This window comes from Rhinolophus sinicus, linkage group LG02 (assembly GCF_036562045.2).
Source record: "Rhinolophus sinicus isolate RSC01 linkage group LG02, ASM3656204v1, whole genome shotgun sequence".
Taxonomy (NCBI): domain Eukaryota; kingdom Metazoa; phylum Chordata; class Mammalia; order Chiroptera; family Rhinolophidae; genus Rhinolophus; species Rhinolophus sinicus.
The window spans coordinates 142815649-142837364 of NC_133752.1; the positions used below are offsets into that span (position 1 = coordinate 142815649).

General features: G+C 34.4%; 1 protein-coding gene across 3 annotated transcripts in view; it reads right to left on the reverse strand.

Annotated features, from left to right (window-relative positions):
* The window catches only part of SLC16A7 (solute carrier family 16 member 7), a 156275-nt gene that overhangs the window by 69682 nt on the left and 64877 nt on the right, over window positions 1-21716 (reverse strand). For all 3 annotated transcript variants that reach the window (XM_019742386.2, XM_019742388.2, XM_019742387.2), the window contains exons 2-3: window positions 2791-2922; window positions 204-447 (exon numbers count right to left, since the gene is read on the reverse strand). In XM_019742386.2, coding sequence (XP_019597945.1) covers window positions 204-417 — 214 coding nt within the window. In that variant the 5' untranslated portion in view covers window positions 418-447; window positions 2791-2922. The remainder of the gene's footprint in view (window positions 1-203; window positions 448-2790; window positions 2923-21716) is intronic.

Consider the following 21716-nt stretch of genomic DNA (forward strand, 5'->3'; position numbering starts at 1 on the left):
TAAGTCTCAGAATGATGTGAGTAGTTCAAGATGCTGAATCACTAAAATTATTATAGATTCGGTTCTAATTACACTTTGAGTTGATTATAAGTGAAAATAATATGAAAACAGGGCTTTACTATACCAAGACACTATATGTAAAACTATGGCATGGAAGAATTGTCTTCTTAATCCAGAATTTTATTTATTCCAAAGAATCTTACCTCCTGCGTACATCACAGCCAGCATAATGGATGATATCCATGCTATTTCACTGTAGGTAGCATTGAATATTTGCTGAATTTCTTTGAAGAATACTGTGACGGCTTTGGGGAATGCATATGAAAATCCAATTGAGATAAAAGATGCTGCAACCACTACCCAGCCCCATCCTCCATCAGGAGGTGGATATAGTGGGGCACCTGCTGGTGGTGGCATTTCTGCTCTTCTATTTGAAATTCAAGTAACCTATAATTAAAATAATAAAATAATGGTTTAAACCATATTTTCATTTTCATCATTCTTAATAGTCACCAAAATTGTATTTTCCAGTTATAACTACAACTATAGAATTTTTCATGAATATTTTTTAATACTCTTACACTCAGAAAATTTACCAAAAAAACAAACAAACAAACAAACAAAAAAACACACAAACAAATGGAGTCAAGTATATAACTTTGACTGCTATGGACTAAAACTTGAAAGCATTGGAAACAAAATTACTCAAGAAGTTAAGTGTTCAGCTCCGTACTGAAGAACCAGACAAAATATAAAAGCTATTGCAATCCGATTTCTAAGTATAAGGAAAACGGAGCTGTCATCACTTAGAATAGGACACTTTTTAATCCAAAATGTTTGAGTTTTTTTTTAATACAAATGCTAAAAATAACCATTTACTAAGTCCAATGAATTTTAAAGAATTAAATTATATATAATTTAGAATTTCACTTTTAAATAATTGAGAATATGTAAAAATATTTCAGCACAGATTTATTTTCCAAACTTGTATGATTAGAAATTGTATGGTTCTAATGAATTAAGTTAATTTTAATGCACATCCAAAACTGGTGCCACCTCCACCTGTTTTATAAATACCTTTTACGTATTTTTTGTAGCAATGAAATTCAATCAAATGGGTCGTATGTTATTATTCATTAAAAGAATGATACTTTCTTTTTGGATATGGCTAGAAACACTTACTGGCTAGCTTTATGATATAGAGCACCCATTCTCCTGTGGAAGTAATGATCATACACAATTTAATTCAATTGATATTAAATGAAAAACATCTTTGTTCCCTAACATCAATGTTTCTTTGTATCCTGCAACTTTACTGAATTCAATGATTAATTCTAACAGTTTTTTGGTGGAGTCTTTAGGGTTTTCTACAATACAAGGTCATATCATCTGTACATAGAGACAATTTTACGTCTTCTACTACAATTTGGATGCCTTTGATGTATTTTTCTTGCCTAATTGCTCTGACTAGGACTTCCAGTGCTTCATCACCATTTGTTTGTCCTGATTTATTAATTGATACATGCAGATTAAATGAAAAGATTTGTAAGTCTTCAGTATATTTATAGTTTGCTTTTGTCATAATTTTTGCTTTCTTGAAAACAACAAAAATTATCCGTATATTTAATTTGAAGTTAGCCTTCTCCTTGGCCATCAATTAACCCAACATGGTAGATTTACAGTACATGAGCACTGGAAATAATATCTTTTTAAAGTATAAAACTTAAGAAAGAAAGAAAAAAAGAGACAGATTATACATATTAGTTAAACCAGCTGAAAGCAGCAGTCTTTGAAAGTTGTCTCAAGAATCTGAATTGATATGTTATTGAATTTTGTTATAAAATAGTCAACTTTCTTATTCCTTGAAAATATTTTTTTAAAAATCTAGAAGAATACTGAGGAACTACCAGAGGGCATTTATGTGGTAAACCACTTTTTGTTTTATTAGCAAAGTGTAAAAACAATTATGATATTTAAAGTCCTCACACTGCAATTTTCCTGCTTGTATAAAAGGGAAAAGAACTCTTGCATTACTAATTCATGAGTTTAAATTATTGTAGCTTTTATCACATCTGCTATATGGTAAACACTTAAAAATACAACTAGATGATTTTTCAATCTTTCAAAAATCGTAAACATTTAAAAATAATCTTATATTTTAAAATAACGATATTAATATGAATATTTAAATTTACTAATATTCAAATTATGCTATGAGTATTAATATTGAAATTTACTAATGAGCCAAGTTGATGTTGAGATTTCCATTTTAAGACAGAAATCTATGTTCATAGAAAGGGACCTTTAAAAAGAAGCATTATATGATTGAGCTAGTTTTTTCTCAATTCTGCTTCTTCTTTATATGGTTCTTTTTTAATGTAATTCACCAGTTTATCTCAGTATATGATATTTTGTTCTGTTCCCAGCATATTTACTAAATTTTAATTAAAACTACATACTCCAGGTTGTCAGTCTCTCCTCATATACCTCTTCACTTCCTTGTCTCCTACCTGTTTTGTTTCTTCCATATAAATTGACATCTTATCGTCTCTTAACTAAACCATTGCAAAGTGAACCCAGAACCAATTAAGTCTTAAAAACTTCTAATTCCAAGATTGTCACCTGTTCATTATTAACAACTTGAGTAGACTAATAATCAAGATCTCATTCATACACACTCACTGGCATCATGGTTTTTTTCCTGAGCACAATTATGAAATATTTCATACAACTTATGGCTTTTATTTGTGGGCATAATCAAGAAAAATAGAGTTGAAAGTATAATTTTACCTGTTGACAGATGCCCACTGGAACAGACTTCTTTGGATTATATATGAAATTATTAAGTCCAATCACTAGTCCTTGAAGTGTGATATTTGAAGGCAATACAACAGAAGAGAGGTGTAACAAACACTCGATTATCTAAAGAGATAGAAAAATAAGGGTTATATATATACTTGAATTCCACAAGCCTCACTGGGGCCACTAGCAATAACTCACTCCAATAAATTGTGACCCTGGTTTAATAATTAGCAAAATTGAATATATATATATATATATATATATATATATACACATATACGTAAGAATATATACATAGATATATGTGTGTATATATATCTATGTGTATATATAGATAGATCTATAGATATAGAGATACATATACATATACATATAATATACATATATATATCTTTCTCAATCCATTGATAGGACTATGAAAGTTTAAACAAAATGATCAACATGTATACAGGAGATAAACATGAAAAATATAAAATGAAGAATTAGGGTTTTCTAATAAATAACAATAGATTACATATCTACCATTATGAGAAGAAAATTTATTAGCATTCATTAGCTATCACACAAATAATTCCCTATAGTCTTTCAAATAATTTGCTCTAAAATTCAGTTAAATAAAACATCCATTGACAATAGAAAGAAGAAGAAAATTTAAAAGATAATTATTAGAAATACTATAATTAATATACACGCCTTACAATTAGTCTAAGACAAGAAAAAAAAAACTATTTGTGGGATCTTCTGATTTAGAATTCACACTTCCTAATCAGGTCTGGGTGGTAGATGACCCTGCTAAATCTCACTAATACATCAAAAACCTTTATTTCACCTTAAATCTGGTGATGAGCCTATAGCTGCTAGAACTTAAGAGTTTATTTTGTTTGGGCCAAGCATTCCTTTGCCTAGATTAAAGCTAAGAAAAAGTCAGCTCTTTCAATTAAATAGCCAGTTGCCTGCCTTGCATCCAGACTCCCAGCCCTAAAGTGCTGAATGAAGGCAATGCAGCCACCAGGTCTGATGAGGTTTGCGTGAGAGGGTAAGGCAAGTCTGTGTTCCAATTACCAAGTCAATGAGAAACTGAGGGTAAGGAGTAGAATGAAGACTGGTAACAATTAGAAAGTCATGGATAAAATCTGAGAAATAGATAAAGCTAAAATTAAAGTTTTAACTTGTGCTAAGAATGAAGAATTCACATAAATGGATGTCCAAGGTCTGGGGTAACAGCAATGGGGAGTGGCTCACATCTACTCTTGTCTTACCAGGAGTCTTGGGAGCCTTTGTGACTTCTTTAAGCTGGATAATTCAAGGTCGGCAGCTCCATCCTACCACAAGTAACCAGCCCATCCACAACTAGAAAACCTGGTTTATATTTTGGGGAAATATATGTTCTGTCCATTTCCTCTGGCAGAGAGAGCTGCCTTGTGTTCAGGGCAAAGTCTCATAGGAAAGCCTGAGGCATTTGAGATTGGACTTTGACCTTCCAGTCTATGCTGATCATTACTAGGGTTCATGGAGGCCTGCTCAGGGGCCAGAATAACAGAGATCTGGACAAGTCCGCATTCTAAGTGCTCACCAACATTTCTACCAAATTTTCACAGTGCCTTAACCGAAGTGGTCTATTTTCTTCCAGAAATACCAACCCATACCAGGGCTTTTTTCAACAAACTGGCCAATAACCCAGAAACCCTCCACTTGGTAGCAATAGCAATAATAATCTATTTTACATCTCTTTCTCTGCATCGATTAACATAGTATATGCTATACACATTTAGGCAGATATAGTTACACAGTGCCTATATTGGTCTTTAGTCTTAAAAGTGAAAGGTAGCATTTTAGTATGTGTGTGCCTGGCGAAGAAAACAGTAGAAGACCACCAATCCTTAAAGCAAGTAGGAAGGCTTTCCTTTAATTTGAGAAAGCAACCATTTTAGAAACTGCTTCCTGGAGTCCAGGTAGTATAAAGCTTCTTCTCTCCTACAAAAGCAGTATTAATTACCATAGCTAGAAGCTGGGCTATGGTATCAGCGAATTTGGTTTAGTAGCAGTTCACATTTATGCACCATGTTTATGATGGGTTTACTTATAACAGGGTGCATGAAAAAAAATGCTTTAGAACTTTCAATGTTTGTCTAAAGATTCAAATTATCATAATCTCATGACCTACGAGGAAGTGGCAGTTTTAATCACATTAATCAGATGAAGGCATAAAGAAGCAGAGGTGCCAAGTGACTTTTCAAAAGTGTAACTAACGTCCAATAAGTTATCAAGTCGGTGCCAGGACTGGCGTCTTTTTGACAGGCCCATTGTTACTGGTCCACTTTAACACACCATCTTGGAGGCTGCTCTTTCTGCTTACAAATATATTCCTTCAGTTTTATTTCTATAGTGGACTCCCAAATTTCAGTTCTTGCACACATCCTTGCTTGTCTTGTCCACTGGAATTCAAATATTTCTCCTTTGGAATTCTAAACCCCAACTGTCCCTCCAAGCCTTTAGTAATCCATCATTGCTCCAGTTTATTTATATCTGTCTTTTTACAATGTTTCTGAGTATATAGACTATACTATATCACTGTCGTTAACAAAAGGGTGACTGGATGACTACTGAAAACATTTAGCTATGTCAAGTATTTTTCAAAAACTTATGTGGTGAGATGTGCTGAAGCCCAAGAATGTTGTCTTATCTTCTAGAAATCAATAAGGGTTGACGACGTTGTGGAGTACAAGATGTAGGATAAAGAAGTAATGAAACTATTAGCAATGGTCAATGGTTAGACTCTAGTGTCATATTCAAGGCCCCTTCTCATTCAGTTGCACAGAATATCAGGATGTTTATATATTTTGTGAATAATTATTTCTTCAACTTCCCAAAACTAAATCAGGGTACATCAATGTTATGAACCCTAATCAATAGCCTGTGCTATCCAGAAGTTTGTGTTTCAAAATACAGTCCAAAAATAATGTACTCAGCAAACTAAGTCCCAAATTAAATCAATAGTTGTTAGGAGACTATTGGCTTCACTATAAATTCTTCTAGATAGTCTACACATAAAGCATGAGTTGTTCTTCACAACCTACCTATAAAGTGGCCTATGGTTTCATCTAAAGGAGTTAATATGTTCCTTAAAGAATGAGTAACTAGTCTTTTTGCCATTTCCTCTTTCTTATATAAAAGGATATAGTAATGTCAAATTAATGTAAAATGTTTAAGTTTAGGTGACAACTCACCCAATATTATAACAGGAATTAAACTGAACCAAATCTTCTCTTTTCCAACACATAACTGAATCAAAATTGGAATCCAATCCTGGGAGGTTATTTTATTTTTCAAAGTGGACCATCTTTTAAATATTATTGACTAATTTACTTTGACAACTAGACAAGAGAGATATCAATAGTGCACGGCCTGCAAAATGTCAGTAATACAAAACCTATTTTTAGATGCAAATTATTACTGTAGTTAAAAGGATCTGACAATGCTAATTGTAATAGGAGTCAAACTAACTAAAGATGTTTTTACAATGTGCAAATTAAGAAAACTAATATGAACCAGCACATAATCTTTTATGAAAAATTGGAAATTAACACCCCATACCAAGTAATTCCCTTGATTTCCAATACTATACTTTTAGAATTATGTAGAATTATGTAGTGGCTGCCAGAAAGTATGTCCATGTCCTGTCCTAATTCCCAGAACCTGTAATATGACTTACATGGTCCTAGAGACTAAATATTGTCTCCCCCCCAAATTCATATGTTGATACCTAATTCACAATGTGATGTTATTAGGGCCTTTGAGAGGCAATTAGGTCATTAGAGTGAAGCCCTTATGAATGAGATCAGTGCCCTTATAAATAAAGCCCCAGAGAGCTCCCTCACCCTTTTTGCCATGTGAAGACCCAGTGAAAGATGGCTGTCTATGAAACTGGAAGAGGGCCCCAACCAGACAATGAATTAACTGGCACCATAATCTTAGACTTCCCAGCCTCCAGAACTGTGAGAAATAAATTTCTGTTATTTATAAGCCACTCAGTCTGTGGCATTCTGTTACAACAGTCATAACAGACTAAGATAAAAACTGGTACCAGGGGTGGGATGCTATTGTAACAAATACCTAAAAATGTGGAAGTGGCTTTGGAACTGGGTAACACGTGGAAGCTGGACAAGTTCTGAGGTGCATGCTAGAAAAAGGTTATTGCCATAAAAGGACCATTAAGAGTGATTCTAGTAAGAGCCCAGAAAGAAAAGAGGAGAGCTGTAGAGAAAGCCTCAATCTTAGAGAATACCTAAGTCATCCTGGATAGAATGTTGGTAGAAATGTGGAAGGCAAAGCCCATTCTGATGAAATCTCAGATGGAAATGAGAAACATGTTATTTGGACAGAGGGGAAAAGACAATCCTTGTTATAAAGCAGGAAAGAACTCGGCTGAATTGTGCCCATCTTCTAACTTCTGTAGAATTTGTGAGTGATGAAATCAGGCATTTAGCTGAAGACATTTCTGAGCAAAGTGTTGAAGGAGTGGCTTTGGTTCTCCTGACTCCGTACAGTAAAAAGTTAGAAGAGAAAAATGAAAAGACAGGACTGCTACTCAAAAAAGGAAGCAGAACTTAAATGTTCGAGAACATTCAGCCCATCCATACTGAAAAGAATGAGAAAGTGCGATCAGAAGAGAACACTAAGGGTGTGGACAAAACACCATTTGATAAGATTAGTCAGATATCGCTACAGAAGTAGGATCGATTTGTTGCAAGACAACAGAAGAATAACTCCCAAGACAATTCAGAAATCATAAGAGCTGTGTCTCCCATCACAGCCCCAGACCACCAGGGCCCCAGGGCAGAACGGTCTCAAAGGGGCCATCTGAGCTCGTGGGACTTCGGTATGTGCTGCCTCAAATCATGGGCTCTGCTCTCTGCACTCCAGCACTGAGTTCCCTGGCTGCCCCAGGTACAGTTGCCCAGTATGGTGCCAAGGTGGCAACCCCTATGGAGGACACAGACTGCAAACTTTGATGGTTTCTGCACTTGTTCACCATCTCTGTCACTGTGCAGAATGCAAGAGCCATCAGGGCATGGCTGCCTCCACCTAGATTCAAAAGATGCCTGACAGAGCTGCAGGCTCAGGATGCCATTCAGAGGGAGCCATGAATACAAGACCCCATCCTGCAGAGGCACAGCCGAAGCAGAGAACCACTGCATGGGGGGGTGCAACTGCAGGGAGCCCCAGCTAAGATTCCCAATGGAGCCCTGGGGACAGGGCTGTCCCTGAGACCCAGTACGTCCAGAAGGCCGAGCATCCCACTAAAGAAGATCATTCTTGAATCTTAAGGTCTAATGTTTCATAGCTTTCATTTCTGTTGCTTCATCCTGTTAGCTAAATTTTCGTTATACTAAGGTAAAAGAAATTGACCCTTGCTCATAAATCTTATCTAGGATTCTCACAGTGTGGCCCCAGCTCAGCAGCGTAAGTGTTATCTGATAATTTGTTAGAAATTTAAATTTTGGGACACCATCTCAGACCTACTGATCTCTGATCTCTGGGGTGAGACCTAGAAAAGCGCAGTTTCACAAGTCCTCCAGGGGATGCTGATGCACATTAATGTTCAAAAACTACTGACTCCTTCCCTGAAATGGTCCTGGAGGCTCCTCTTAAAATGCTTAGAATTCCTTGGAGCACAGTTGGAAAGCCATTTCTAATATCTTTCTCACCACTCATATTTAGTGACATTCTCTGAGCAACCTGAAGAAAAAATGGAATTAATTATAATTTTATTATTTGTTCCCTACCTATTCTTGTCATGCTTCCTTACCCACTGACTTTGGGTTAAGCCATGTGACAATGGAGTCTAAGCCAATGATATATAAGCCATATCCAAGAGTAAACTTAAAATGAGTTTGTTTCTTTTGACTCTACAACTGTAGTCCTTATCTTTCAATATAAGAACATGCCCATTTAGTCTGGATCCCTGAAAACAAGAATATGTTTGAAGGTCAGCCGAACCCACCAGAGCCAATGATAGCTACAGCTGACCCATAGCCTCCAAGTAGCATGGACAATAAATAAATAGCTGTTGCTGTAAACCTTAAGATACTGGAGTTGGTTGGCAGACCAACAACATCTCAGGCTCGGTGTGTAAAACAAAATCCTAAAATATATGACATTGGCTTTAGGGATAGACAGCTGGTGGTGAGGACCCTGTTCAAAGAAGTTAGAAAAATGACTTCTGTTAGATAGTAGCAAAATATTTGGTAACACTCTTGCTTGTAATACCTTGAAATGCAGAAAATGCACACAGTGTATTTGGGGTTCTGGGGCAAGAGATTTGGAGAAAGAATGTTGGTACCATGAAGTGGTTATTATTAGTTATGTTTAATAAGTACTAGAAGAGGTAATGAGGTCATAGAAAATTTGAGACCTGTTTGCAAGCAGGGATGAAAAGGGAAAGAGACAACCTACATATTACAGGACGTGCAGGTTGAAAGATACATTGTCCGCCCTATCATTAGTCTAGTAAAATATTCTTAGGGGCATAGCCTTAGTACCTTCTCTTAAAATCTCTTACAGGTTTAAGTCAGACACAAGTAAATTCTTTCAGTTTGAAAAATAGTTGGGAGTGGGAGTGGAGAAGAGATCAATGATGTGGCCCCTAAAGGTCTAATAAACTTGAATTTTCTATTATTAAGTATATTTAAAGAGACATGTCTCACAAAGAACTGAGTGTTACTATTTGCACTACCGGAACCAAATAATTTTAAAATATTCTTCAAAAGGTTATACCATAAAATGTGCTACCAGCCTGCACAAGAAGGACCAGTGAATGCTGGAAATGTAAAATGACTGAGTGATTAAAATGATTCCAATACCCTGTAGCTTGCTTTATGTGATGCACAGAGATATAGTACCATGAGAAACTTAAATACATATATCACAATAAATGTCAAAGTATTACAATAAACTGTAGTAACCCTCTGATCAAGTGACATTCACACTGGCTCTTATTTTCCTTATTTGTTAAAAAAAATAGAGTAGGATTAAGTGTTCTCTGAGGTCCCTTTCAGCTCATATTTGATTCTATGACACTAAAATAGTTCTATTTATATACTTTCTTAGCATGTGAAAAACAATTTTTCCCTTTCTCTGGGAAAATGCTACTGCCACTCAAAAATTAGAAATAAACAGATGGACATTATTTGAGCAGGGTTTCCAAGAGTCTAAAAACTAGGCTGAATGAGAAAAGTTTTTTTTGAAAGAACAAAGTGAAGGAATTCCATTATGTAGGCAGATAAGTACTTGTGCTTAATTAAATATGAGAGGCTACTAAGGGCCCTAGTATTGTTCCTCAAGTGTGCTTAGAACTTTATTCAATTCCCAAATCACAGTTTCGTTTCCGTAAAAGTTATTGTATGGGATCCTCAGAGTATCTGGTGCATGATTGAATAGTTGTTCATTTATCAAGTAAGATTAAATTATTGAAGCATATTTTCATGTTCTTTAACAGAATATACTCCCATAAAAGTGGGACAGTTTGGTTCAATGTTGCAAATAAATCACATGAAGTTACTTTTCAAAGACAGAATGAAAACAGCATATTATATATTCAAAATGTTTTAAAGAAGTATGTAATATTTCAGTTTATAAACTGCACATTTGCATTTCCCATATTTGTCTCAATTATACACCCTTAAATTAAAAAATTATGCTATACAACTACCAAATAAGAATCATGTCAATTATGGATTTTTTGATAAAAATATCATGTTCAATAGAATTTAAATAGTCACTACAGATATCATATCTGATATCTATAGAGTTGGCTATTTATAATACAAACATTCCAAAAGGTGTTCCTCTTGTCAAACTTATATATAAATTTTATGACACTGACCTCAGTGGAGACTGTTAACTGCTGTCATTTCTTATAAAAGATCAATACAAGCTAGCTGAAATAGGAGGCAGAGCAGAAAGTGGTCACTTTCATCACATTTTATGACAGGCTCAAGATTCACTCGAAAGATCCTCAGTGTGAGTTCCACAGAATTCACAATTTCAAGCCCTTGTACTTAGAATCAGATGTTATTGTTCTGTAACATTCACTGAACACTGATAATAAGGTTAGTGTTGACTGGAATAAAAATGAACCCAAAGCTAAAATAGCCTAGATGAGAGTTACAGGAGCTGCTGAAAATAAATCAGTTGGTCCGATCCTGCTTGGCATTTCTAGAAAGTCAGCAGAAAGAAGCATCATCACAAAGGCAGAGAAAAGAAAAACTTCTTTCCCCTTTTCTCACTGGACTAGTCGAAAGGGCGAATGCCACCAAACTATATAAACAAACAAAGACAGTTCTCTGGGAATCGATGACATACTTGTGCCATAGCAAATTAGAAGTAACAAAATTACTAGAAACTGTTCACCTTTGCACATTGCATCCATTCTTTTTTTGTCCCCATTAGCTTTCTCCTAAAGGCCTGTAGGCTGCCTTCTTTCAGGTTTGGCTGACACCTGGGCAGAGAAGACATCCATACTTCCAAGCATCATCTTGATCCTAATTTAATTTCTCTACCTTTTAATTATTTTATGAGTTTAATTTTGTTTCCACCTTGCCTTTTCCTCATCCATCCTGGCATCCACCCATTGTCCCACACCAGAGATTCTCCTGCCTCATTGGGTACCATTCTGCTCCAGGTGATTCATTCCTGTTTGTTCTGACTTTGCTGCAGCTTGGATGAAGATTTCACTTCCTTGCCTTAATGTTTCCTTTGCATCCTTTATGCTCCACAAGAGAGCACTCTGTTTCTCTGACCTTTTGTTTGCCCATAACACACACCCCAGCCTAACAAACAGTGTGACAAGCAGCTGAGATAGGAACAACAAGCTGCCATCCTTTCCGCCCTGCTCACTAGAATGACAACATTTCAAACCTGGGTCCAACAGCAACAAGGGATTCCAGTGGACAAAGATTTTAAAGACAGAAGCTAAAGAAACTGTTTTCCTGAAAGACTGGAGGCTCTGATGCAGTGATGTTTTAAGATTCAGAAGATCAAATTTGGTGTAGATTTGGACAGGGGGCACTTTTTCCATTACTGCCTGCTCCTCAGCTTTGGGTCTTTGAGAATCAGTTACTTTGAGCGCATCAGACATGATCCTTTACATAGGCAATGTTGTAGTTGTTGTTTCCAAAGAAACAGTAGCAGAAAAATTTATTTGATCTCTCTCTGATCTCATGTGACTCAGAAATATTTGGTGGGATGCTTTTCAGAGAATTCAAGGATTTTTAAAATTTTTATTCTGCTTTTTAAGCGAGGGAATGTGATTTAGTCAGTTTACATTTTAGAAAATGATCCTGGAGATAGGGTAAAGAAGATAGATAAAGGGAGACAGAGGATATATCAACAAAGTAGTGAAATTCTATTGCAGTAGTCCAGTAAGCCATGACAAAGCAGTAGCCATGAGGACAGAGAGGAGAAGGGCAAATTTATTAAAAATAACAATACCTACAATAGTTTGTTAATGGATACATAATATAAAAAGAGGTAAATTGTGATACCAAAAACATAAAGTGTGGGGGATGAGGGAGTAAAGGGTAGTGTTTTGTATGCGATCAAAGTTGTTATCAGCATAAACTAGACAATTAGATCTATAAGATGTTTTATGTTAGCCTCAGTGTAACCACACCTACAGAAGATACACTAAGATAAAGAGAAGGAAATCAAAGCATACCAATAAGGAAAATCATTAATTCATAAAAGAAGATAGCAAGAGAGGAAAAAATGGAATAAGGGATCTAGAAAATAGTCAATAAACAATAACATAGCATTAATAAGTCCTTACCTATCAGTAATTACTCTGAATGTAAATGGATTAAACTGTTATTCATCAAGAAAATATAAAAGTTTAAATAAATATGAACCCCCAAGTGGAGCACTTAACTATATTAAGCAAATACTTATAGATCTGTGGCAGGAAGAGACAGCAATACAATAATAATGAGGGATTTCAATACCCAACTTTCAACAATAAATAGCTCATCCAAACAAAAAAAATCAATATGGAAACTTTGGACTTGCTATATATTTTATGCCAAATAGACCAAACAGACATACACAGAACATTCTATCCAACAGCAACAAAATACACATTCTTCTCAATTGCACAGAAAACATTCTTCAGGACAGATCATATGTTAGGTCACAAAACAAGTCCTAGCAATTTTAAGACTGAAATCATACCAAGTGTCTTTTCTGACCACAAAGAAATGAAACTAGAGAGAAACACAGGAGAAAAATGGGAAAATTTACAAATATGTAGAAATTAAACAATGCATGCCTGAACAACCAATGAGTCAAATAAAAAAATCAAAAGAAAAATCAAAATATATCTTGAAACAAAAGAAAATGTTCACACAACATACCAAAATTTATGGGAAGTAGCAAAAATAAGTCTAAGAGGGAAATTTATAATGATAAACACCTATGTTGAGAAAATAAAAAGATCTCAAATAAACAAATTAACTTTATACTTCAAGGAACTAGAAAAAGAAGAAAACACTAAGTTCCAAATTATCAGAATGAAAGAAATAAAGATCATAGCAAAAATAGAGACCTAAATAAATAAATAAATAAATAAATAGAAAAGATCAATAAAACTAAGAGCAATTTTGTTGAAAAGATACACAAAAGTGACAAATCATTGGCTAGACTAAAGCAAAAAAAGAGAAGAAAAAAAACCTCAAATAAGTAAAATCAGAAATGAAAGAGGAGACATTATAACTGATACCACAGAAGTATAAGGATCATAAGAGCCCCCTATGAAAAATTACATGCCAACAAATTGCAAAGCCTAAAATAAATTAATACATTCCTAGAACAATACAAATTACCAAGACTAAATTGTGAAGAAATAGAAAATCTGAACAAATCAATAACTAGTAAAGTGATTGATTTAGTAATCAAAAATCTCCCAAAAAGAAAAGCCAAGGACCAGACAACTTGAGTGCTGAATTGTACCAAACATTTAAAGAACAATGAATGCCAAACCTTAAACTCTTGCAAAATATTGCAAAAGAGGGGAGACTCCCAAACTGATTCTGTGAAACCAGCATTTTTCTGATACTAAATACAAATGTTTTCAACAAAATACTAACAAACTGAATTCAATACTACATTAAAAAGATTACTCAACATGATCAAATGGGATATATCCCTTGGCTGCAAAGATGGTTCAACATATATAAATCAATAAATGTAATACACCATGTTAATAGAATGAAGAATAAAACTCATATGTCCATCTCAATACACAAAATGCAACAACAATTCATGATAAAGACTTTTAAGAAGTATATAAAGAATCATCCTCAACATACAAAAGGCCATACATGACAAGCTCACAGCTAACATCATACTTAACAGGGAAAAACAGAAAGCTTTCCCTCTAAGATGAGAAAAAATACACAGGCACCCACTCTCACCGCTTTAATTCAACATAGTACTGGAAGTCTGAGCCAGAGCAATTAGGCAAGAAAAAGAAATAAAAGGCATCTATGTAAGAAAGGCAGAAGTAAAGCTGTCTCTGTTTGTGAATAATATAAACTTACATATAGCAAATCCTAAATAATTCAACAAAAAAGCTGTCAGAATTGGTCAATGCATTCAATAAAGTTTCAGGATACAAACCATACACATAAATTAGTTCCATTTCTATACACTACCAATGAACAACCTAAAAAAATTAAGAACAAAATCCCATTTAGAATAACATCAAAACAATAAAACACTTAGAAGTACATTTAACCAAGGAGATGAAAGATCCGTGCATTGAAAACTATAAGACTTTGATTAAATAAATTGGAAACAGAAATAAATGGAAAGATATCTGAGGTTCATGAATTAGAAGAATTAATACTGTTAAAATGTCCTAACCAAAGCAATCTCCAGGTTCAATGCAATCACTATCAAGATATCAATGGCATGCTTTTATAGAAATAGAAAAAAAAATTCTAAAATTCATATGAAACAACAAAATACCCCAAGTAGCGAAAGCAATCTTGAGAAAGAACAAAACTGGAAGCATCACATTTCCTGATTTCAAACTCTATTACAGAGCTTTAGTAATCAAAACAGTATGATCTTAGCATAAAAATAGACACCCAGATCAATGTAACAGACTCAAAAACCAGAAATAAACCCATACATATACTATCAACTAACAGTTGACAAGATAGCCAATAATATTAAATGGAAAAAAGATAGTCATTTTAATAAATAGTGTTGGAAAAATTAGATAATCACACGCAAAAGAATGAAATTGGGCCCCTGTCTTACGCCACTCATAAAAATTAACTTGAAATGAATTAAAAACTTACATGCAAGAATGAAATCCTAAAACTCCTAAAAAAAAAAAAAATAGGAAAAAAGTTTCTTGACATTGGTCTTTCAAACATTCTTTTTTTTTTTGGATATGACACCAAAAACATAAAAAAGAAAAAAATTTAAAAAGTGGAAAAACACCAAACAAAAAAGCTTCTGCACGGAAAAAAAACAAATAAACAAAAAAAACCCCATCGAATCAGTAAAATGAAAAGGCAACTTACATAATGTGAGAAAATATTTGCAAACTGACTATATGATGAGGGGTAATTATATAGTCTATATAAGGAACTCATACAACTCAATAGCAAAAAAACAACAAAAAAATCTGATTTAAAAATGGGCAGAGGACCTGAATAGACAGTTTTCTAAAGAAAACATGCAAATGGCTAACAGATATATGAAAAAGAGCTCAATACCACTAATCACTGGGGGAATGAAAATCATAACCACAATGAGATATCACCTCACACCTGCTAGATAGGCTATTATTAAAAAGAGATAACAAGTGTTGTCTAGGATTGGAGAAAAGGGAAACCTGCTGCTTTGTTGGTTGGACTATAAATTAGTAAATCACTATGGAAAACAGCATGGAAGATCCTCAAAAACATCAAAAATAGAACTATCATATGATCCAACAATATCACTTTTTGGTATATATTCAAAGGAAATGAAATCACTATCTTGACAAGATATCTGCACACCATGTTCACTGTAGCATTATTCACAATAGCCAAGGAATGGAAATAACCCAAGTGTCCACTGATAGATGATGGATGAATGAATAAAGAAAATGTGGAATGTGTGTGTAATGGAATATTATTCAATCATAAACAGAAGGAAATTCTGCCATTTATGACAACACGGATGGACCCTGAGGGCATTAAGCTAAGTGAAATAAGTCAAAGAAAGACAAATACTATAGGAGCTCACTTATATGTGGAGTCTAAAAACATCGAACTCACAGAAACAGAGTAGAATGGTGGTTGCCAGGGGTTTGGGGGGTGGGGGAATTGGGGAGATACTGGATTAAGGCTACTAACATCCAGTAATGGGATGAAGGTGTTAATTACCCCTACTGACCTAATATTTTACTACATGTATGTGTATCAAATCATCCTGTTTTACTCTTAAATTTATACAATGTTATATCTCAACAAAGCTGGGGAGCACAGGTATACTCCCCCCCACACACACACATAAGCAATGGATGGATACAAAGTTTAGAATAATGGTTACCTCTTTGGGGGGGGGTAGGTTGGGGATGAAGCAGAAGAGAACTAAAACCATTTCAAGTAATGTTTCTAGTAAATTCTTCAGTTGAATGGTAGGCTGCAGGATATTCATTATATTAATCTGTTTTCTAATTTAAGTAAATGTTACTTAAAATTGTTAGTGTTTATCAAGTATATATGTGATATAGAAATATAATATATAATATATATATATAAATATACATATATATAATAGTAATGTTCTTTGATCTGCTCCGTAGATGAAAATATTGTAGAAAGCAATTGTACATTATCTTTCCTGCTTCCATTTATTGTGTTTTGTTTCCTTCTTTCATGTGACATACTTTAATTCTTTAAAAATTAAATTTAAAATATTATAATTATTCAAAGTATTCCTGAGGAGTAAGAGAAAAGTGGTCTCTTTATTTTCTATTTTCCACAAATTACAACCTCAGTTAGTGGGGTTGCGCCTAATTGTCTATGATTGTTTTTCAAGTATATTTGCTGTACTTGACTAGATAATGGTAATAAAAATCCAATAATTAGTAAATGGATTTTTGTATAAGTATTAGTGTTACTGTTAGATACAAATTAAAAAAAAATCAGGAGCTATTTGACTTCAAAAAAGAAAAGAGTAGGATACCAGCATACTAAAAATAAAAAAAAACACATTGAAATCACACATTTAAAAAAATAAAAGTTTAATTAAAATTTTTAAATTCTAAATGTGTATGTCCTCAGTACAAGAGAAATTGAATTTTTTTCATCCAATTAGTGAAAGAGCATAGTAAAAATACAAAAAAAAAAAAAATAGTGAGGTAAATTTTTTACCTAGAAGCATAATAAATCAGAAGCAAATTCTGTCAAATGTGAGTCATTGAGAACATCAATCTGTACAATGATTCTGCTGTCAACTTGAGGTTTGAGGTTTAATCATTTTAGGAGCAAGAAAGCCATGAGTCATATTTTACCCAAGAGACACTTCGGAACACATATTCATGCTGCTACCCTCATAAATTTCTTGACAATTTGCCTGAAGGTCAATTGACAATGAAATAATAGAAATTTTAAATTTTGAACAGATTATATGAAGGCAAATTTAATGAATATTTAGCCTGCATTGTCATTTGGCCTCATGAATATATCCACTGGGAAATATGACATAGCCTGCAAAGCTAGTAAAACATGAGAGCACTGAAGTACACTTAATAATTAAGTGCATGGTGTGAGCCCTGAATAACATCAGAATGTCTGACTCCAGGTCATTTTTTTCTAAAGGGTTAGCTTTCTTTTGTAATGTTTTATATCAAAAGAAGCCTAATTTATTAATTTGTGATACCTATACAATTTTAAGTATGTCACAATAAATCATATTTATTCAAAAAATATGACGCAATTATGGTAGATTGCAAAAGTGGCCACAAATTATTCCCTTCCTTGTACCCATCTTTCTAATAGTTCCTTTTCACATTTGCTCTAGGCTTGGCCCTGAGACGTGCTGTGTGTTATTTGTTTGTGTGGGCTGCCACAACAAAATATCATTGACTTGGTGGCTTAAACAACAGAAATTTATTGTCTCACATTTCTGGAGGCTGGAAGTCTGAGATTAGGGTGCCAACATGGTCGGGTTCTGGTGAAAACTTTCTTCCTAGCTTATAGAAAGCCACCTTCTCACTGAGTGTTCCCATGGCCTTATCTTGTGCATGCGTGCAGACTGAGAGACCAAGCTCTCTGGTGTCTCTTGTTACAAGGGCAATAATTCCATCAGATCAGGGCCCTACCCTCATAATCTAATTATCTCTCAAGGGCCCCATCTCCAAATACTACTACATTGGGGCGCAGGACTTCAACACATGAATTTGGGGAGGGGGGGGACATACACAATCAGTCCAATCAGTTCATAACAAAAGCAAATATGAAAAGAAGTAGATACTTGAAAACCATCTGTGCATGTGAGCCCCTGCTCTCTTCCTATTCTTGGGACCCTTGTCATTACTACCCAGTAAATAACCCAAGCTAGCCTGCTGGATAGTGAGAGACATGCGGCCTTGTCCCATCTTTGCCCTTGCTGTCCCACACTAGCTCAGTTATGTATAAAATGACCTTAGAGCAGAAGATCAGTCCAACCACTCCCTGAGACAATTGTAACTGCAGATTAGCCCCACTCTTCTTCACCTGCTGGACCTCCCAAATAGTAACACTAGTTCACATGTGATCTGGGCTCCCATATCCCTCATGGACATTGTGATATGAGTTACTGGTCACCTCAAAAAGGTCTACCATCGAAGTTCTGCTAGAAGAAGCTTCCTTCTTCGATCCTTTCACAAATATTTATCAAAGAACTCCTACACAGAAGGAGTTCAATGTGTAAGAATTAGGAGTACAATGATAGAACAAGATGCAGTCCGTGCCTTCCCAGAATATAAAATTCTGTGGGAGATAACAACAAATAAGGGGGGAGATTATAATACTCTGTGGTAGCTTTTCTCAACTGGAGTTATCTAAACCATCAAACACAGAAAGTGATTTGAATGATTACTCTCTGTTTTCCCAATGATGATACATAAATATTATGCACTTCGATGCATATGAGGTAAATTAATTCAATCCATTCTAAAACGTATGGCATTGAGGTGCAATTTTCTCATCAAACTCTAGATGAGAAAATCTGTCTATAGTAATAACTACTGTATTAGCAAGTACAATTAAACCAGCCTGAGGAGATCATAAATATATTTTGGTTGAGTTTTGAATGAAGAGTATGATTTAATCAAGTGAAAAGAAAAGACAAAAATGATCTAAGAATATTTTTTGCAAAGGTTCCTGGTAAGAGAGATGCTGACATACTTGGAGAACTAACAAATAAAATTGACTCTTTCTTTTAGACAACCAATGATGCCCCAGAAAACATTACAATAAAGTCCAACAGAGACTGAAGTCACTCGAAAAAACTGATACACAAAATGAAACACATAGTTTCATCCTTATAAAATGTCTCCAATATTAAATTTGTGTTATGGATAAGAAATGGATACTGTGTTATTTTCTTCATTGTTGTGGATGCCCTCCTAGCTTATATGAGACAGTTATTTACTATGTCTATGATATTAACCTAGAGCAAAGAGAAGAAAACATATTAATTAAATGTTAATGTAAATGTTTTATAGCTAAAAAAATTAAATATGATAAGGATTACCATTGGACAAAAAAAAAAACATATTCACTGGCAACTTGTCTAGTCTATAAGTAACACAGTGAATCACCTCACTGAGTTAGGTTTAATTTTGTTCAACATCATGGAATTCTCATCTTCAATATTTATTTTGTCTATGTAGAAGACATGGTCTTACTAGTATATTTCAGATCTAGCCTCAAGCAACAACTGAACCAATTACTATCAGAAAGAACAACTCCATATTAATTATGCTAAAACTAACTCATCATTTTTGGTAGATGTTCTTCTATACCCACATATAAAATGCCAAAAATTCTCTAAATAATGGTTAGCTTCATTATAGATGGAGTGTTATGGAGCAAAATCATCCTGACATGCATATTATACTGCTAAAGATTCTAAATTGTATAAGAGCCTTGTAAGTTATTTTATGATAGAGGTGACAGAAATGAAATCTTCCTGCCTACAAAATATCCCTAGTCATAGTCAAATATTTTATGCTTCATAGTACAGAATTCCATGGTTTTATTAAAGCTGTAGTTCAAATCGCTGACTAGATCCAAAACCACATTTGAATTAAAGTCCTTGGCCTACTATAAAGCACCCTTGCAGAACAATATTGGTACAGAGATTGGCACAGCCTTCCATCTAGGTAAGAACACAAGTAAGTTTCTTTAATTTTTATATAATAACGCCATGTTTGCAACCGATCCAATTAGAATGCAAAGCAGATCTAAATTTGTATTTGGATATATATATATATATATATATATATATATATATATATCCCCTCTGCTGCAAGATGATGAAAAGCAAAATCTGAAAAGAGAAAGCCAAATTAAATAACTAACCAAAATGATAACAACAACAACAAAAATCTCCACAGTGTGGTAAAACAATGAGTCTGCTGGAATCTGGAACCAGAAGACGTCCGTGAAGCAGAGAAGTTCATGTTCTGAATAACGGAGAGGACAGAGTGGTCCAAGTAAGATGGGGCACAAGAATCTGGCTCACTGATACAGGCCAGGTGCTGGTCTGGGCCTGCCTTCCATACCTTCAATCCCTCCTGAGAGGAGAAGGAAAAATAAAACTATTTCCCATCACCACCTGGGACAACACTATTTTTTTTTATTTTACACTGGAGCCAATAGCAACAAAACCTAAACAAACCATGGTTTAAAACCTACATTTCTTTAGCTTCCAAACAAGCATAGGATGTGGAGCAGTGGGAACTCTCCTACACTTCAAAAATCACCTTGTTGAAGCTGTGCATATATTACAACCAGCAGTTTCTCTCCCAGATGTACACGGAAAACATGTAAAAAAAAAAAAAAAGATGAAATACTGCCATTTATGACAACATGGATGGTTCTTGAGATTATCGTGCTACGCAAATTAAGTCAGACAGGAAAAAGTCAAGAATCATATGACTTCACTCACATGTGGGATATAAAACTGAAAGTAACAAAGGAACAAGACAAACAAATAAAGAAACAAAACTCATAGACACAGACAACAGTTTAGTGGTTACCAGAGGGTACAGGGGGTGTGGGGTGGTAGAAGAGGGAAAAGGGCATCAAATATATGGTGATGGAAGGAGAACTGACTGTGGATGGTGGACACACAATGCGATATATAGATGATGTATTATAGAAACATATACTTGAAACCTTAATAATTTTACTAACCAACATTATCCCAATATATTTAATAAAAAATGATTGTAGCAGCATAGACACAAGAGTTTTAAAAAATTAGAAAAATTTAACTGTATAACAATAACAAAATAGATAATTAAAGTTTGTATTCCAATGGAAGTATTGTATTCCATTCTATATTCATAGAATGAAATATACAGAGTTAAACTGAATGTGCTAAAGCTATCTGTTTTAGCCATCTCAAATAAAGTATGTGGCAAAAGGACTAATTCGGTATACCAATATATACAGTGTGATAACTTATAAAACTTTAAAAAATATTATGTGAAAGCAAGCATCTATAGTAATAGTATAAAACCATGTATGACAATAATGATCCTTAAATTACAGGAACAGAGAGGGAGAGAAGGGCAGCAATAGAGAGGAGAAAAGTATGGGTCTCTATCTATGTCTATAAATCATTAGTACTTATGTAACTAA